General features: G+C 44.2%; 1 protein-coding gene across 1 annotated transcript; it reads left to right on the top strand.

Moving 5' to 3' along the window:
• The first annotated feature begins 352 nt into the window (after positions 1 to 352).
• On the top strand, positions 353 to 11,284 carry LOC146655166 (inverted formin-2-like). The gene is made up of 24 exons (XM_085428085.1): positions 353 to 513; positions 601 to 862; positions 1,075 to 1,190; positions 2,263 to 2,422; positions 2,785 to 2,818; positions 2,906 to 3,047; positions 4,644 to 4,776; positions 5,017 to 5,544; positions 5,613 to 5,743; positions 5,832 to 5,893; positions 5,986 to 6,088; positions 6,197 to 6,282; positions 6,387 to 6,487; positions 6,607 to 6,677; positions 7,482 to 7,589; positions 7,672 to 7,742; positions 7,859 to 7,979; positions 8,114 to 8,278; positions 8,515 to 8,605; positions 8,980 to 9,102; positions 9,174 to 9,518; positions 9,619 to 9,687; positions 9,933 to 9,989; positions 10,149 to 11,284. The coding sequence occupies exons 1-23, from the start codon at positions 385 to 387 to the stop codon at positions 9,986 to 9,988; spliced, it is 3,207 nt and encodes a 1,068-aa protein (XP_085284211.1). The 5' UTR covers positions 353 to 384; the 3' UTR covers position 9,989; positions 10,149 to 11,284.
• The last annotated feature ends 8,827 nt before the right edge of the window (positions 11,285 to 20,111 follow it).

Genomic DNA, 20,111 nt, shown 5'->3' with positions numbered 1-20,111 from the left:
TTGATTCGGAGCTGAATAAAACCAAGTTAAAACTGGTCCACATCAGAAGTGTACTCGAGCTGTCAGTCAGGAACATAATTCAAATAATAATTTATGACACAACTAAAGCCAAATGGATTCCAATCACAGTAAAAGACTCTGACCTCCTGAGCAGATAAAGGCGTCCACTGGAGGAGCTCAGTTTGTGACTCAGAGATGTGTTAATGAATGTGAAACTGTGAGCCCGAGGCAGGCTGACACGGGCGTGATGTCATCGCTTGTGTCAGGTCTGCTTGTCATGGACGTTAAAAAGATGATGATGTCATTGATTGTTTGTGATTGATTACCTGTATCTGTTTTAACCCTCGTCAGCTCAAACATCGGTAAAACCTTTAGCCTGTCATCATGGCAACCAGTACCAAATGGGGGGCGGTAAAGGACCAGTTGACCAGAGGCCCCGCCACAGTCACTGACGGCAAGGTGGAGGCCAATCTGGAGAACGCTGACCCCGAGCTCTGCATCCGACTGCTGCAGGTAGGAAAGAAGCAGAACCTCAGGAGTCCTGCAGGGGAAGGAGAGGGCGTCTCACAGCTCTGACCGATGGTCACTCTGCCCCTCCAGGTTCCCACAGTGGTGAACTACTCGGGTCTGCAGCGGCGGCTGGAGGTGAGTAATCAGTCATGGATGGTGCAGTTCCTTGAACTACAGGGTTTGGACCTCCTGCTGGAGGCGCTGGAGGCTCTGTCGGGCCGCGGCTGCGCCCACATCGCCGATGCTCTGCTGCAGCTCACCTGCGTCAGCTGTGTCCGGACCATCATGAACTCGTCCGCAGGGCTGCATTTCATCCTGGACAACGAGGGCTACATCAGGATGCTGGCTCAAGGTGGGTGGAGGACCAGAAAGTTAGAATGAAGCAGATCTGCCTTAAAACCACCTTAAAATCATATTTACACGCTACCCTGAGCAACAGGTAGACTCAGGTGGCTGTTCCAGCCTAAGCTAAGCAGGTAGCCGGTGTACCTGTGAGGTGAAGATGACGACTCAGAGTCATTACTTATGAAAGCGGTAACTCCACCTCCTCCTATATGCCCTCAGCTCTCGACACGTCCAATGTCATGGTGAAGATGCAGCTGTTCCAGCTGCTGGCTGCTCTTGCCGTCTTCGACCCTCGGGGACACCACCTCGTCTTCGATGCACTCGACAACTACAAGGTATGCTCATGTCCTCGTCCACTTCCTCCTCTCTCCTTATTTCCTTCCTGTCCTTCCTTTTTTCCTTTTTTCCCTTCCTTCTCGGTCTCCTCTGAGGTGATTTGTGATTTCATGAGATCAGTTTAAGTAATCTGAACTCTGCCTCACGATGGCAGTCAGGACAGTTGGCGCTCAGTCATATAAACAGTTAAATGTTGCTGTAGGTCCAGGTCACTTTCAGAGGCTCTCTTGGCTGATTTCATTTGTTTAGAGGGGCATGTTTACCTGCTTGATGGACGAACCAACAGATGTCGCATGAGCTGGATGGGGAGACATGAGCAGGCCATTTGGGTCGGTTTGAAAAGCTTTATCGGCAGGACGTTAGCAAAAGGAAGTGCGAGTCAGTTTCACTTAGTTTCAAGGCTAACATGACAAGCAGAACAGCTCAAACTGAAAGCCACTGGCTGATTACCTAAGTCAGCAGAGAGCTCACAAAGCTCCACCACAGCTCCTCGCTGCCAGGTGAGAGCAACGACGACGTGGTCTGTGTACCATCAGGGCGTAACTGCAGATACACCATAACAAACAGCTGAACCTCAGACGCTGCAGATCTTATCGTCCCCGCCCAGCCTGTTCTCACAGGCTCTGAACTTACAGCATGGAATCATGGGATACCACACGTGTGCACACACACACTCGTTTTATTATCTTAGTGAGGACATCTCATTGACATAACCCTTTCCCTAGCTGCTTACCCTAACCATCAAAAATGAATGCCTAACCCTAACCATAACCTAACTGTAACCCTGACACTAAAACCACATTTTGAGCCTCAGACACGTCTTCAAACTTGTGGGGATGGGCACTTTGTCCCCATAAGGGCTGTTGGTCCCCACAAGTATAGTGGCATGCCAATTTTCTGTCCTCACAAAGATGTCTAAACATAACATGTACACACACACGCACAGACACAGTTATTAGGAGTGTTTAATCATCACACTTCAGTCAGACTGAAGCAGGAAGTTGTGTTTAATGAAGGTGTAAACGAACCGTGTCCGTCCTCTGACCTGTCACTTCCTGCGTCTGTATTCAGAGCCTGAAGAAGCAGCAGTATCGCTTCAGCGTGATCATGAATGAGCTTCACGCCACCGACAACATCCTCTACATGGTGACGCTGCTAAGTATGGTCAACGTCCTCGTGCTGCAGGAGGAGGAGCTGAGGAGAAGGCACCGGGTGCGGCAGGAGTTCATCGGTAAAACGAACTGTTTATCACCAATCTGACATCACCCCTGACATCATCATCATGATGTCATTGCTGACATCACTGCTTTCATCATGTTGTAGGGTCTTTACCTCACAACAGAAAGACCTTGATGTGACTGTTGTTGTGATTTGGCGATGTATAAATAAAGTTGAATTAAACTGTTATCAGAGTTATGTGTAGGAGGAGCTTGATATCTGTCACAGTGTGACATCACATCCCTGTACGGAGGCTTTCCTGGAGTCAGGTCTCGCTGAGGGCTCGAGTGTCAGACCCTCAGAGGTCGTCATGGTGTGAGTGTGTCCTGCTGCTTGACCAAAATAAGAAGTGATATATATGTCTGTGATTTTTAGGTCTGCAGCTGCTGAACCTGCTCCCCAGGCTCAGGTACTGGCTTCATTCTCACTTTGCTTACATCAGTTATTAATCAATAATCAGTCGTGTTTCCAATCAGTTTCCTGCCTGTGTGTGCAGGGAGACGCAGGACAAGGACCTGAACATCCAGTGTGACGTGTTTGAAGACTCTCTGTCGGAGGACATGGAGGAGATGGAGAGGCTGTACGGAGGGATTGATATGAGCAGCCACCAGCAGGTCTTCACAATGCTCTACACCATGGTAACCACAGTTTAAAGAGTGATGCGACTCAAGCTGGAACGTTTAAACCAATGTTTCCCAACCACTGTGCCGCGGCACAAAGGTGTGCCGTGGAAGATTATCTTATTCCACCCAATTGGTACTCTAAGCCCAGCGGTCCCCAACCCCCGGGCCTCGGACCGGTACCGGTCCGTGAGTCGTTTGGTACCGGGCCGCGAGAGTAGAGGCTCAGGCGTGAAATGTTTAGTTTTCAGGGTTTTTATCGGTTGTCAGAGTTATTTTGTTATCGTTTTTATCGTTAACTCGGTTTTCCTGGGTCTTTCCACGTGTGTTATGAATAAATCTTCTTTTTTTCGGTACCGGTACTAGTTTTATTTTGTTGTATTTATCCGCGACACCTTAAAGGCCGGTCCGTGAAAATATTGTCGGGCATAAACCGGTCCGTGGCGCAACAAAGGTTGGAGACCGCTGGTCTAAGCAATCGGCTTGAGTAATGGGCAGAACAATTACATTATCTTCCACTAGAGGGGAGTACAACTACCTGCTCTAATTAAATTGGTTGCCGACAGATACATCTAAACAAACTGAACCAATTCTGCTATACATGGTGCGCGGGGAAAAATTATCAATATGCTTTTTGTGACATTTTTGTTTGGTAGTATGTTGTGTTATTTTTCTAACGTGAAATATGTACCGTGGCTCCAAAAGATTGGGAAACACTGGTTTAAACTACAGAACCCAACACTGCCACCTTCAGAGCGATTGGCGCAGCATCTGTGAAAGTGACACTGCTGGTAGTTCTCTTTTCAATGATAGAAATGTAAGGAGACAGACGCTATGTTCACACTGCAGTCGAAAGCGCATCAAATCCGATTTTTTTTTTTTTTTTTTTTTTTTTTTTGACCCTATGCGACCCATCTATCCGACCATGGTGTGACAGTGTGAACGGAACAAATCCGATATTTTCAAATCTGATCTGGGTCACTTTCGTATGTGGTGCTGAATCCAATACATATCCGATGTTTTAGAATGCGACTGCTGTTTGATGGTCACGTCGCATTAAATCAGTCTTGTACGTCACTGACACAAGACGGACGCCAATTATCAGCGCCGCAGAAGCGCCAGAGAAGACATCGCGAACGCTTCCGGCCATCCAGTGTAGATGTTAGTGAAACTGTTGGGAAGACAACGTGAACATTTTATTTGTACTGTATAATCTGCAGATTTTGACAGAAATCTGCAGCTATCCTTTGAAGCAGTGCTCCTCTAAAACAGCAATAAGGATCATTATTAGGCTATCTACATTATTATGTAAATAACAAAATAACTTAAAGCAAAATTGGGAAACGTAAAGTCCGAAGTCTTTATATTAAGGGCCATCAGTCAAACAATATTATTTGCTCTGGGTCTAAACAGAGCGCGTTGTGGGTGACGTCTTCTTTTGCGCATGCGGCCGCTTCGAGGGTTCACACTAGAGCGCGTTTGCTGTCCCATTTTATTTGTAGTGTGAACGAGCAGACAAAAAAATCGGATTTGATCAAAAAATTGGAATTGAGCATTAACACCTGCAGTGTGAACGTAGCCAAAATAACCTGTCCTGACCCTCTCTGCGTTCAGGTGTCCAGCCATCCATCCTCCGTGCAGCTGCTGTCCATCCTTCAGGCCTTGTTGCTGGTGGGTCCGGACAGAGCTGAGGTCTGGTGTGCTCTGGAGCTGCTGATGGATCGAGCCACCCTGCTGGCTCAGGATGGTAAGTATGAGGGTGCATCCAACAGCAGATCACTGGGTCCAGCTCTGATTCCGCCTCTTTGTAGAAGTGTCCTCTCTATATAAACGATGACCCCTGTAAAGAGTCCCTTAAGGTTCAGATGCAGGCCCTGTTTTATGTCAGTTTGTATAAATGACAGCAGGCAGAGTATGATCAAAGCTGAGGGCATTTCACAGGATCAGGCGAAGGTGAATTCATCGGCTCTGTTTTTCTTGATCGCAGCTGAGGTAGACTCTGCAGATCACCTGCTGGAGAAGCTCCTCCCCCGAAAGACTTACTCAGCCAATCTTACCATCGACAGGGCGGTCCAGACTAGACTACCAGACAGTCCTCCCAGCCAATCAGAGGCACTCACCAAAGATGCTCCGACAGCCCCCACTGCAGCAGCACTGCCTCCGGCTCTTCCCACTTCCTATGCCCCCCCTCTTCCTCCTCCCTTACCCGGTGCTATGACTCTTCCCCTTCCACCCCCTCCACTGCCGCCCACACCCTTGCCTGGTGCTATGGCTCCTCTCCCTCCACCCCCTCCACCCCCACCCTTACCTGGTGCTATGGCTCCTCCCCCTCCACCCTTGCCTGGTGCTGGACCTCCACTCCCCCCCTCTCCTCCAGGTGACATCAGAGCTGAGACAGTTCAAAGTCTGGGCAGGTTATATAGCAGCTCCGCTCCTAATTCAAGCCACACCCCCTGCCCAACACTGCGGATGAAGAAGCTGAACTGGCAGAAACTTCCATCCAGACTGGTGTCAGGTGAGGCCTGGTATTGGCCCAGGTCAGGTGCAGGATTCATCCAAGCTGACGTCACTCTGTGTCCACAGGCCACGAGTCTCTGTGGACGTCAACATCTTTGGACTCCATGGAGCCAGATTACTGCAGCATCGAGCACCTCTTCAGTCTCCCTCCGACTGAGACCAAGACCAGAACCAAGTCAAAGACGGAGCCCAAAGAGGTGCCGCAGCTTTCTCTGTCTTCACCTTACAGGTGTGGCGTTACACGTTTTACCTTTTTCACATCCACATGTTCAATTCTGTCCACAGGTGTCCTTCATCGACGCCAAGAAGAGCCTTAACCTCAACATCTTCCTCAAGCACTTCAAATGGTGACTGTTCTTTTTCTGAGTCTTGCAGCCAATAAAAACACCTGTGCTGTGACATCACCATCCCTGTATCACCTGACCTGTCTCACCTGCAGTTCCCACGAGGACTTTGTGGATCTCATCCGAAGAGGAGACCGATCAAAGTTTGATGTTGAGGCCCTGAAACAGTTCATCAAACTCCTCCCAGAGAAACATGAGGTCAGAGCAGAGGTCACCTGCGCTTCACCTGTTCTCCACCTGTCTCTCACCTGTGCTTCAGTTGTCCTTCACCTGTACTTGACCTGTATCTCATCTTTCCCTCCTCAGGTAGGGAACCTGAAGTCTCATCTGGCAGAGCAGGACAAGTTGGCATCAGCAGATCAGTTTTACCTGCAGCTCATTGATCTGCCCAGGTGTGAGGACAGCGCCAGCTGCAGCACACATCAAGCACAGATAAATAAGCACAGCTCACCACAGGTCCACTCACTTGCTGTGTGTGTGTGTGTGTGTGTTGCAGTTACTCTCTGAGGATTGAGTGTATGTTGCTGTGTGAGGAGAGCAGCTGTGTGTTGGAGACTATGAGGCTCAGAGCTGAGCTGCTGGACCGCGCCTGCCAGAGTGTGTATATACATGACAAACACACAGCAGCTACACAACAAACACGCTGGCTGCACACGCACGTTTGGCTGCTGTGGTGGTGATCTTGTTTCTGTTTGTGTGTGTTGTTTTGTGTGCAGGTGTGAAGGAGAGCGCTCGGCTGCCAGTCTTCTGTAAACTAATCCTGAGTGTCGGAAACTTTCTCAACTATGTGAGAATCTTTTTTTTACTCCTTGTAATCTGATTACTTTGTGTGGCATGCTCAGTGACGGTCCTAAAGCAGTTCTCTTCCCGAAGACTCAAACCACACAAACAAACTCTTCCATCTATATGAATGAGCGATATTTTTGTTTTATTAAAAATTTGAACATAATTCAACACAAACTCTTGTGAAGGACACAAAGTCAAAGACTTCCAAGCAGAGCGCATCGGCCAGCACAACACAGAGTTTGGGTCCTTTACGCTAAGCGAGACAGGTGGAGAACAAGCTAGCGGTCAGTGTGCCGCATCCTATGCGAAAGGGCCTTAAGTTCTTGGCTAGTTTAGCATCAACATGCTGTCTGTGCAGATGTTAGCAGTATAATGCAGCTGTTTATGTCCTGGATGCTGGTTCCACTGCACCATGATGCTTGTCCTTTCGTGCAAGAAAAATAAGTCATGTCCATGTCTCTGCTGTGGAGTGGGCCTCTAGCAACTGCTGGACTTCACCTCAGCTAACTGGAGCCTCTGATGAAGTTTTTATGAAGTTATCTAAGCAGTAATATCACAGCTGTGAGGTTGATTGCACTAACAGTTCGTCCGAGGAGTGTTTTGTTTGTTTTTTTTGTTTTTATTTGTTTGCACATTCAGGCAGGTGTGACTCAGCACCAACTATTAGCTCAGCACAAATCTACCAACAGACTGTCTACCAAGACAGTTCATTTAGTTGCCAAATCATAAATCAGTCTGTTATTTAGCTGAAATAAAATGTAAAGGCTGGTAGTCTGATTTAGTCATGTGATGTATGGTCCATCAGGGAACTCACACGGGGAATGCTGAAGGCTTTAAGATCAGCACTCTGCTCAAACTGACCGAAACCAAAGCCAACAAGTCGAGAGTCACGCTGCTGCACCACATCCTGCAGGTAATGCTGGGAATACTACGAATACTGGGGAATACTGCAGTATTCTCATAATAATTCAGTTGCTGCTGTTTGTGACCCTTAGGAGGCTGAAGAGAATCACCCCGACCTGCTCAACCTGCCCGATGACCTGGAGATCTGTGCAAAGGCTGCTGGGTAAACACATATAGGAGTTCAGTCACGTACAGACTGCTGGGTGGAGTCTGTGACGTGGTAGCTCAGGTGTTTCGCCTGCAGCGGTGTTAAATGTTGCCCTCTGACTCCACCTGCAGGCTCAGCTTGGACTCTATTCAGTCTGAAACAAAGACTCTAAACAAACGGCTGAAAAACTCAGAGAGGAGCGTTTCCTCCTCATCTGACGACATGAAGGAGCAGTACCTGTCCACCATACAGGTGAGTCACTCAGGATGAGGCTGTCACCTTTACGGGCAGATAAATCCAGTCTGTACACTCACTGACACCGTTTTAGTGGGACAGACCTGCTGTTCCAGGTGAACTTACCTGTTGTTCTTATGTGGTGTTACCAGGAGAGCCTGCAGGCTGTTGAGCAGCTGCAACTCCTGCTGTCATCTGTGGAGGAGCAGAGGAAGCACCTGTCCGCCTACCTCTGTGAGGACAGCAGCAGCTTCTCCCTCGAAGAGCTCTTCAGCACCATCAAGGCATTCAGAGACCTCTTCCTTCGAACCCTCAAGGTCAGCGCCAATCGCAGTGCGGCTCAGTCTGCAGGACTCATACCCTGCCGCACGTTTGCATGTGTCATTTAAACTATGTCTCAGCCAGCCAATCGGCTCTGACTTGAACCGTGACAAAGTGTGGTAGCTGCCACACATTAGTCCTGTTTCCCTGTAAATGTTAAGCTCCGCCCTCTCTGGGGGGCCGGTTAGCCTGCTGAAGTTTGAACTGTGTGTTCCTTTTATTCTTCGATCAGGAGAACGAAGGTCACAGGGAGCAGGAGAAGAGGAGGAAGAGGTTGGAGGAAGGGAGGAAACTGAGAGAAGAAGCCCCCACCAGAAAGATCAGTAAGTCAGACACCATTATTTCACCTTATATCCTCCCTCCTTAAATGGAGAGACAGGTGTCCCTCACCTGTCTCTCCAGGTGTGGCAGGTGAAGGACAGGTCAAGTGCAAGTGGAGAACAGGTGAGACATGTGAAGGGCCGGTGACGGACAGGTCGAGAATCAATAGCTGACATCAGCAACATTTTTCTGCAACAGTTTATCAGCAGCTGAATATTTAAAGGAAATGATGTGACAGCATCAGGACGAGAAGAAAGTTTGTAAAGATTAAATGCTGCTGTACCTGTGAGGCTGTCAGGTGATGCAGTGACAGCTTTCACCTGTTGTTTGTGACACGTGCGCTAAGCTCACAGGGGAACGTGTGTCTGTGCTGCAGTTAGGACAGACATGGCCAATTGGGACGAAGGATGCACCGTCGACAACCTGCTGGCCGAGATCAGGAAGGGCTGCAGGCTGAGGAAGACAAGCCCACGGGCAGAGCCGGACGGTGGGGTCGAAGGTGAGAGCCCGGCAGGACTTCTGCAGACTTTCTTGTCACTACTGCTCGTTTGATCAAGTTCTCCTTTTCAGGTCACCCCGGGGTCACGCAGATGTCACCGGCCCAAGATAAGCCAGATTTTCCCGAGAAGCCTCGGGAGGAGGTCCGGACTCCCACACATCCACCTGCTGGAACCAGACCAGAACCGGAGCCAGCAGAGCCAGACAGAGCTGCCTCAGAGCTCCAGGCCCTCTGTGAACGCCCCGCAGCTGAGGTCCAGGGTCCGGAGTCTGAAGTGGACACCAGACCGGCGCAGCAGGAAGTCCAGCACACAGCTAGTCAGCAGGATGTGACCCAGGTCAACAGGAGCAAAGATCCTAACCCGGAAGATTCTGCTCCCCGGAACGCATCAAACACCTTAGACACCAGCCCAGCAGGTAGAGTGAGGCGCTGTGCTCTCTGCTTCAGGCTTTGAGCACGCTCAGTGCTGCTGTTTGTTTCTGAAACATGGAAATTTTAATGCTTCCTGTCCCACAGCCCACCCACACAGATCAAGTTGTGTTCAGTGTTTGCAGCAGAGTGACGGAGACTCGGCCGCAGATTACAGTTGAGTGGAGTCGAGATTGCCATACCATGGTGATGTAGCCGGGTCAGTCTGGCTGTTGTGATGTAGCTCTGAGTCTATGAGGTCACTTCCTGTTCCTGAACATTAGTGTTTCCTGTGACATGGTGAGCTGAGGCTCAGGCTGTAAGGTCTCATCAAGACGATGATAGAACATCCTTTAGTGTTGATGATGAAATAAGCTTTATATCTAGAAACCGACCAATCGTATCCTCTCTTTGATCTCCAGAAGGCCACACAGGAAGAAAGCGTTTGAAGAAAAAGAAAAAATGCATCCTTCAGTGAGGTGAGCTCACCTGCAGCTGTGCATAAATCCACGTCAGCGGCGATTCACTGCTGTCCTTCACTCTAAAGCATTTCATTGGTCGAAATGTTTTTATGTTGTGGGATTTAAGGTCTTTTTTTAAATATCATTTATTATTTTATTCTTCTTCTATGGTTCCAGGTACATGGGTCAGGACTTGTTTCTGTGGCGACAGGACTGGACCTGCAGGAGAACAAAGTGTTTAACCCTCTGTAGAACCTGGGACCATTTCGTGGCCTTTGCGTTTTTTAATTCCACACCATTTCCACTGTGTTTAATGGAGTATAGCCAAATTTTCAAACATGTATTTTTTTTCCCATTTTATTTTAAAATTTCAGTCTGAGTTTTTTAAATGAGCTTAAATGGCTGAATAAAAGGCATACATCCACTATCGAACCTCGTGGCCGATTTCTGCCCCTTGAAACCCATTATAAACGCTATTTTTCACTGCAAATTAATTACGGTCAAAGGGATCGTCGATGTTTAAGTTTCATTTTCATTTTGGAGGAGGCCTTAGAGTTGTAATTTTTTTATTTGTCCACCGGGTGGCGCCCTTGCTTCACATTTGACCCCTGCTGGAAAACAGCGGGCTGCTTAAACAGACCTGCGGGAAAGGAAGCCTGATTCCCGGCGTGCAGCAGCGGCTTCGCCCGCTGATCGGGCGGGACCATTTTCGGTCCCTAGGACCGTGAGAGGGTGCATTTTTTTTTTTTTTTTTTTTTTTTTTTTTTTTTTTTTTTAGTCAACAGGAAATGACGTATTTGTTGTCACGTGTGTGCTGGAAAAAGGAGTCCCCGGTGATCGTACCCCGGGAAGATGCACTTTTTTCGGCCTAGAGGAGCAGCATTTGCCGCCTGGAGAGCAGGAGCATGTGCAGAAGACCAACCGGAGAGTTGGTGAACAGGTTGGCAAACCATGAAAGCCATATGTGTGGTGCTTCAACAAACACTCGTCCAGAGTGATCAACATAACAGTGTGTCGGGTTGACTTTTATACAAACAAACCAAAAAAAACAAAAACATGTCATTGTGAAGCTTTGGCAAATACTAGATTGGTCAACTGATGTGCCGTAAGCATCTGTCAGGCTCTCTGACAGTTAGTTAGTGTTGCCTACAGTTAAAATATATAATTGTGGTGAAGAGTTAGTATGATTTTACATAAATGGAATCCACATTTAGGAGCCCTTCAGTAAATCCAGGCCAAGCTAAGAAGATGAGCAATGGGAGAAAGACCAAGGACAGAACACATGGAGATGACTGACCAGCGAGCTTTTAATGCTTAAACCTCGTCAAAGTAACTTTTTGTTGTGACTAAATTGTAAAGAGGGATGTGTGTGTATAGAAAGATGGCTGTTAGAGTAGCAGATGTTTAATTTTGTCTAAATTCACTATTAATTTACCTAATCAATTCAAATCAGAGGGAGAGGACAAAGAGATTGTACAAGATCAGGAAGAACAAGGTGAGCCAAAGAGTGAAGGGAGATGGAAAAAACAATAATTATTTTTCACAAAATAATTTTACATACAATTCATGAATATTTTGTGTGCTTTCCAGTAGCTTGCTTAAAAAAGGCAGTGGACATTGTAAACATAACATACTAACATGAACTAGAAAATTATTTGCGAGCAAAAATGCAATGTGAATGAGACTAAAAGTGAAGAAGTCACTTGGATGAATGACGTAGCGTTTCTCCCACTGAAAACACAACGTCCAGATGAACACAATCAACCTTATTGCATACTCTGAAGTAGTTAAGTTTCAGAGTAGGGTAGGTTTGAAGAGATTTGAAGATTTTGCCATTCATTTGAATGGGAAGAGAAATTTTAAAAAGTTTAAAAGTTACAACAAAGAAAAGCAATAGCAGCGTAGTCCTGAATGTAAACTGTCAATGTAAAATCAGCCCTCTTACCAGTTTGCTTCTTGTCCAGGTGTATCGAGTTGCAGTGTGATTTTCCTTCTGTCTTTAATGAGTAATGGTACTTTAAGTGCTTGATGATTTGGTGGACTGACTGTGCTGCATGTAGCTATGAGACTGAAGCAATGTTGTGCATGTTTCTCTGCTTGTCTGCATTGCCACAAATTGTTCTATTTGGTGATGTATCATAGAACTGTACTATATAGTGTATGTAAGTTTGTGTGTTTGCTAGTAACTACCATCAACCTAAGGTCTCAGCTAATTTATCTTTGCAGAGATGTTCATTTGATTGTAACAGCAGTAGGAAAGAGCAGTAACAAGAGTAGGACAGCTAAGCTAATTATGGCTAAACATTTGGAATTTAGTGAAAGCAAAAATGGACCTTGCAAAGATGGATAGGTTTATTTAGAAAGTCAGCTATTTACATTTAGTGTTCGTCCCAAGTAGGAGATTTTGAATTGAGTCTAAATTGACCGCAAATTTACTTAACTTGTTAAAATCAACCAGGCTGTTACTGAAGCAGTCGAGGAATTACCTTTGAGGTCTCAGTCATAGGTATTAATGCAAAATCTAACATTACACTAACCTTATGTTTTTGTAAAAGGCAAAATGGACTTTTTTCCAGGGTGGGGGAGTGTTTCATGTCTGTAAGTTAAAATTGTTATTTTTGTTGTTTCCTGATTTCTAAGAATTGGGAGAACAATTACATGCTAACAAAATGATGCATTTTGGTTGCCCATGTTTGGTGTTGCTTTGGGCTTAGGGTAATCACTGACGATGACTTACACCTAAAAGAGCTCAAAATCAGAAAACGTTGCTCTAAAACATGTTGACATGGTAAATGAAAATGAACAATAATCCAAATTGATCATGCAAACTGAAAGACTACTTACTATGTTTCTCTTGTTACTTCATTAGCCTCAGTGTTCTCAGATCATTCTTTACATAAAAGCACCCAGTTGTCTTGCAAAGAATGTGTAGGATTAGTGAAATCACACACATTCGAAGATACTGGTAGTTATTGTTTCAAATGCCTATTTCATGACAACCAGGCTAAATTCATCTAAGGGAGTATGAAAGAGATTATCTGGATGCTGAAATGATTGTTAAAATACATTAGGCCAATAATAGTAGACCTGTGCTACATTTGTCCAGCTAGGCAACACATATTTCTGCATAAGAGATACATGAGACACCCTTTAAATAAGCAAATTTCATGTTTAAAACATGGAAATGCAGCCAAAATGGACCATACAATGGCCTCAGTGAACACATCAGCACATAAGTAGAGATGAGGAAACTCAGTCACATTAGATATTAATATTACTATGAGTAAATTATATATATTATATATTCTGTTACATGGTTTAAAGAATACAATGTGATAATCACACATGAGAACGCTGTTTCCAGTTATACAAATTTATTTTATTTCACTATTAAAGAAACCAATTATGTGAATAAAAGCTCACCACAAGAACATCTCCCAACCCAGTCTTACAAAGTTGCAGTCACAATAAAAACTGGGTATGGAACATGAACTGTTGGTGAGCTAAAAAACAATCCTGGTGCTGATGCTTGTCACTGAACGTTTTGGACAGAGCTCTTGATTGAAATGCCTACCGTTGTGTGTAGGCATTTCGGTCCAGATGTTATGGAGTTCAGTTCAGCTAAGATGTATTTCTAAAGCACCGGATCGCAAAAATAGCCGCTTCTCGGCTGTTTATATTGTAAGGTAAAGACCATACAATATAAGAGAGAAAACCCCCCAACAATCAGATGATCCCCTGTGAGCAAACCCTTGATGACAGTGTCTGTGAAGGTTATCAGTCATCAAGGCCATTGGTGACGGTGGGAAAGAAAAACTCCCTTTTAACAGGAAGAAACTTTCGGCAGAACCAGGCTCAGTGAGGGGCGGCCATCTGCCTCGACCGGTTGGGGGGGGGCACAGCTGTTATAACCCCTGACGCAGCATAGCTTCTAATTCTGAAAGATACGTAGATACCTTAAACCTGCACTCTATGCAGGACACCAAGCGATGACACGACTTGCAGTACTATAGGAGTCTATGCAGAAACAGTTTTCTCTCTTGAATCTCTGTAATTCTTTTGCTACTGAGTGTCTGGGTGCAGTCACTCATTTTGGGCCAATTAAATCAAATGAACTTCCATTGTCTGAGTTATAGCCCTATTGAACCTGCGTTAACCAGGTTTAATAGGGAGGGCCAAAGTCCTAGTTGTGCTAAATTTCCTCGAATTCTCCTCGGAGATTTTCGAGTAGCTTCCTTTGTTCTTGAAAGTTCTTTTCCATTTGTCTCATCGCTTCCCGTCCATTCCACATCTTTTTGGTAAGGTCACTAACCTTATTTTCTAAGGCCTTATTTTGTTGTTTGAGTATGTCAACTTGGACATCGTAGTTGTTTATCAGATCGTTATGTGCTTCCTGTGAAACTTTGGGAGTCTGAGCTTGGGTTTGCAACGCCATGTCTTCTGTTGTCAAGGCTTCCTGTACATCACACAGATTTTTCTTGACCTCTTCAAGCTCTCTTTTCTTTTCCTCAAATTCATGGCACAACAACTCCTTTTCTCTGTTGGTCACGTTAAAATCATGTTGGGAGTCTTTCTCAGTGGCTTTGAAGATCTGGGATTCTCCTTTCGCACCCTCATCGTGTGGTTTCAGTTCTTTTTGAGAATCACCACTCCTTTTGGAAAGCTCCTGGAGGTCCTGTTCAAGAAGTTCGTTGTGCCGCCTCAATATGTCAATTTCATGTGCAAAGCATTGGAGTTCCAGGGTCTGTCTGAGCTGTTCACTGTCCGTTGTTTTGTTTTCCTCATTCATGATCCTTTTTCTTTCTTCACTCTCTTGTAACTCTTTAAAGGCTGTGTTTGCCTGATGGAGCTCAGTTTTAACAGCCTGTATTTCCTGTTGCATGTCATCTTTTTCCTTTTCAAAGTCCCTTTTCAGCTCACACATGCGTTTTACCGTCACATCATTTTCCTCTCTTAAAGACTGGTTGTCCTTTTCCATGTCTCCCACTTTTATAACCAAGCCTGTCTTGCTGCTTTGCAACTCTCTGATTTCTGCCTCCATTTCCTGCATCACCTCTTTCTGTTGCTGGATCTCTTTGGTTTTGGAGCTGTTTAAATCCTTTAGAATTTGGTTCCAATATTCCAGCTCTTGAATTTTGAAGTGAATTGTTTCATTCTCTAGTTGCAGGTCTCTTTTCCTCTTGTTTTTAGAGAACCCACTTCGTTTGAAGAGAACTTCAATGTTTTTTTGGAGAATCTTGTTCTCATTTATGAGCTCTCTTTTTTGCTCCTTAAGGTCGGCGTTCTCGACTTTAAGGTCACGTATGGTAGAGTTTTGTTGTTTGAGAGTTTTATTCTCATTTTTCAGCTCTTTGATTTGCTGTTGAAGTTTTTCGTTCTCGGCTCTCATGTTGCATACAACAGGATTTGACAGACTCATATTTCAAATTGAAGTTGATGCTAAATCTCTGTACCAACTAAAAGATTTTTTAAAAAGACGGTCAACTGTGTCAGAAACGCAAGTTTCGAGTAGTTTAAGTGTTTTCCTGCCTAGTGAATTCTTCCACTCTCTTTGAAAGACTGACAAGAGTGAGAACCTCTCCCCTATTTATAGGTTTTCGGGTGCTGATGTCATAAAGAAGATCAGAGATCAAAGGGATTCTGGTGAAACGTCACTGTGTCTGGTCTGGGCAGTTCTGAATTGAATAATAACAAAATGACGGGGGGCGTGTCTGGTAGCCATGTGAAGACGTGTTGTACAGGGCTCCTCAATGGACTAACTTTTTTCATAATTCCATTGCTCCAAAACTAACGAACTTTTAACAACAGTACGATAACACGCCCGTGTGCTGCTCTGAGGCACTTTTTACATCTTCAAGGCTACGGTGTACGAAATATGAGCAAAACTAGATCGGGGAAAGAGCAGGCCGCAAAAGCCTCGGACCATGCTGAGGACAGACCGGAGGCACCACCCCATGACATGAGTGAGATTATGAGAGCTATTGCTAGCTCTGAAAAGAGGATATTGGACCGTATCGATTCAAGCACGAAAGATTTAAATGATAAAATAGACACAATCAAAGAAGATCTGGAGAAGCAAGAGACCCGTTTGGAAAGTGTTGAGTTTGCTTTGAATGTTGTATATTGTATAGCTTTTTTTTTTTTTGTTATACGTAAAATTGTATTGTATTTATTTAAATTTTTACTTTTTAATTATTTTATTTGCATGTTTTAATCACTAGGGTTTGAGAGTAACGAAATTTCTATTCTCTGTATGTCCTGTACATGTGGCAGAATTGACAAATAAAGTTGACTTGACTTGAATACTTCTTCAGACCGGACAGTGGAGTTGGAAAACGAGGTTAGCAAGCTGAAATCGGACGTTGCTAAGTTGACCAGCAAGTTGGACGACATCGAGGGGCGACAACGCCGGTGCAATGCACGCATTGTAGGGGTGAAGGAGGGCTTTGAAAACACCGGGAAACCTACTGGGCCTCGACTTTACTCCGATGCTGGACCGCGCTCATCGAAGCTTGGGTCAACAGGGAAACTCCCCCAGGGCAATCGTGGTGAAGTTTCACTATTACCAAGACAAGGAAGAGGTGTTCCGAAGGGCCGCCAAGTCGCAGCCGTTGCTGCTGCAGGACATGAAGATAAGCATTTTTCCTGATTTTACAGCAATGGTGGCAAAGAAACGAGCTGCTTTTATGGAGGCTAAACGTTTGCTCCGAGGCTGGCGTTAAGTTTGGACTTTTGTTTCCAGCTGTTCTCCGCATCACTTCACCGACGGGACAGGACAATCGTTTCACCGACCCAGCGGCTGCAATAGACTTTATCAAAAAAGACTTACGACGGCCGTGAGAGGTACAGCCGTGTGAGAAAAGATAAGTTGGACTCCACATGTGTGATTGCTTGAACTCAAGGGACATAGTTATACGTCGGTGCTGGGGAGATGTCAAGTAAATAATTGGGCCATAGTCATAAAAGGCCGGAAGGTAGAATGATTTTGATTTAATTGATTATGAATACTCTGCCTTCCTTCTTCGTTCCGATTTTTGATATGTTCGAGATATTGCTGTTATTCTGGGGCATTTGATTAGAATAAACACGGGGAAAGTGGAAAATATAAGTTTTGGAGTTTTGTTTAGTTATTAAATGTTATATATTTGCCCAGTTGAGGGGCTGTTTGAGGGTTAACAGTACGTTTAGTCACTGTGCTATCCTAGCCTGGAGGGTTGCGATCTCAGGGATAATAGTAGATCAGCATGGGGTTTTGAGGCTCGTTTTATTTATTTATTTTTTTCCCTTTTTTTTTTTTTCCTTCTCCCCCTCTTTCTTTTGGGGGGGGGGGGGTTCCAGAGGTTGGGACATATTTTTTCTGCACCTGCATTTTGGTACCTGAATGGCAAGCTCGCAAAGTCATCTGCCTCTTCGTTTTATAACATGGAATGTTAAAGGTATAAATAATCCGGTTAAACGCACAAGGGTTTTTACTCATTTAAAATCATTGAGATCCGATGTTGTATATCTGCAGGAAACACACCTCCGATCAAGTGAACAAATTAAACTAAAAAAAACATGGGTAAGCCAAATATTTAGCTCAAAATTTGAGGATAGATCACGGGGTGTGGCTATTCTAATTAGGAAGGGGATTCCATTTATTCCACTATCAACTGTGGCGGATACCAGAGGGAGATATATTATTATACAGGGCAGGTTGTATGGGAAACAAGTCATTCTTGCTAATGTATATGGACCAAACTGGGACGACCCAAATTTTTATTGTACCTTTTTAAAACACCTGCCAGATTTAACAGAGTCCCATTTGATACTGGGTGGTGACTTTAACTGCGTACTTAATCCTCAACTTGACAGATCAAACCCAAAACCTGATAGCAAAATTTCAAAAGCGGGTAATGTTCTTAAATCCTTTATGCAATCTTATGCTTTTTTTGACCCCTGGAGGGACAAAAATCCTACATCTAAACAATTCTCATTTTTCTCACCAGTGCACCGGTCATACTCACGGATCGATTTTTTTTGTTGTAGATAGTAGAATTCTTCCCAAGGTTTTAGATTGCCAATACAACTCTATTGTTATCTCAGACCACAGTCCAGTACAATTAGATGTAAATTTTTATGAACGCTTAAGTCAAAAACCGGCCTGGCGACTTGATCCTTTACTCCTAACTAAAGACTCATTTTAAAAAATGGTCTCTGAGCAAATACAGTTTTTCTTAGAGACAAATCAAACCCAAGGGATGAAAATGACTGTTGTATGGGAGGCATTAAAGGCCTATCTTAGAGGCCAGATAATTTCATATGTATCATTTCAAAAAAAGAAATACTTACAACAAATGAACAACCTAGCCAACAGTATAAAAGAGATTGACTGCTTATATGCAGAAAATCCAACACCAGACCTCTATAAGAGAAAATTATTACTAAATTCAGAATACAAAATTCGGTCCATTCAGCAAACAGAACGTTTATTTTTCAAATCAAGGCAAAAGTTCTATGAACATGGGGAAAGAGCCGGAAAACTTTTGGCACATCAAATTAAGCAATCCATATCAGCTAACACGATTTCTGAAATCTGTAAAACCTCTGGAGAAAAGACGTCTGATCCGAAAACCATTAATGACCAGTTTAAAATGTTCTATTCCAATCTTTATACCTCAGATCCGGTTGATGAAAAAAAGATTGCTGAAACGCTTGATAGATTACCGATTCCACAAATATCGGTAAATGACAGAACAGAAATTGATAGAGAGATAACCATTAGTGAAATTGTCGAAGTAATTAAATCAATGCAAAGTAATAAGGCACCGGGACCTGATGGTTTCCCTATTGAACTATATAAAATGTTTATAGACAAACTAGCACCAATACTCAAAGATGTATACCAGGAAATATTCTATGGTTAAGTTTTTTTACAATTTATTTTCAGGAGAAACTTTTAACACCTTTGACGCTCTGATGAGAGATTACAATATACCAACCTCACATATGTTTAGATACCTGCAAATACGAAGTTTTGCAAAAGCATTGTTTCCTTCTTTCCCCTACCTACCTCCTAAAAATCAAGTGGATACCATTTTGGAAATGGATCCTTTTGGCAAAAGGAGAATCTCCGCCATATACAAACTGATACAGAGCTTAAGGCCTATTACTTGGGGAAAAAACTAAAAATAATTGGGAAAAAGACATTGGGGTGGATTTATCTGATGATGAGTGGAGATCTTGTTTGAATCGTATACATACTTCCTCCCTTTGCATTCGCCATGGTTTAATTCAGTTTAAAATTCTTCATCGTCTTCATTATACAAGAGAGAGGCTTTCAAAATTTTTCCCAGAAGCCGATCCTGCCTGTCCCAGGTGTGGACATAATCCAGCAAATGAGGGTCACATGATGTGGTCTTGTCCGAACCTGGATAATTACTGGGGAAATATATTTAAAGTATTATCTCATATCAGTGCGCAGAATTTAGTGCTTGATTTCCGCATTGGCATTTTTGGAGTTATGCCATCTCAATACAAAATTAGTAAATCTCAGGAAAATGCCATAGCATTTGCTACATTGCTTGCCCGTAGACTTATTCTATTCCACTGGAAGTCTGATAAGGCTCCTTCACACATACAATGGTTAAAGGAGGTGCTTTTCTTTTTACCACTGGAAAAACTTAGATACAGAGTTCTCTCATCACAACAAAAATTCTCTGCGACTTGGAACCCATTTATTGACTATATAAAAACGTGTTTTCCAGATGTGTGACATACGTTTTTTGTCTGTTTTTGTTTTGTTTCTGTTTACATGAGCCTCGGGTGGGGGGGCGTTCTCTTTTTTTTGTTTTGTTTTGTTTTTTGTATAATGGCAACGTTTTCATTATGTATTGTGAAATGTGTTTATTATTTTTTACAAATATAATGCAATAAGGCATACGGAAAGACCTACCAGGGGATCGGTGGAGAAAAGAGGTCTCAAGTACATGGGATACAGGAGTAAATGGGTGGAATACCATGGACCTCTGTTGCCAGTGCACCTAAATCGCATTGACAAAATAACAAAAGCTCATATTCCTAATACCTAACCTAGCCAGATGCCAGAGGTCTTGATTCTCCCCACCTGACCCTCGAAGTACGTCGACCTTCTCCTATAAG

The sequence above is a fragment of the Rhamphochromis longiceps genome, linkage group LG13 (genome assembly GCF_057381845.1).
Source record: "Rhamphochromis longiceps isolate RC_006_pf linkage group LG13, R_longiceps_female_GT1.1, whole genome shotgun sequence".
Lineage (NCBI taxonomy): Eukaryota > Metazoa > Chordata > Actinopteri > Cichliformes > Cichlidae > Rhamphochromis > Rhamphochromis longiceps.
The sequence above is the reverse complement of the archived record's forward strand: the minus strand, read 5'-3'. Positions and strand labels throughout refer to the sequence as shown.

Coding starts and splice junctions, on each gene's coding strand:
- LOC146655166 (XM_085428085.1), top strand. CDS start 385: ATGGCAACCAGTACCAAATGGGGGGCGGTAAAGGACCAGTTGACCAGA. Junction 5,744..5,831: donor CAAAGACGGAGCCCAAAGAG/GTGCCGCAGCTT, acceptor TTCTGTCCACAG/GTGTCCTTCATCGACGCCAA. Junction 7,590..7,671: donor TGCTGCACCACATCCTGCAG/GTAATGCTGGGA, acceptor TGTGACCCTTAG/GAGGCTGAAGAGAATCACCC.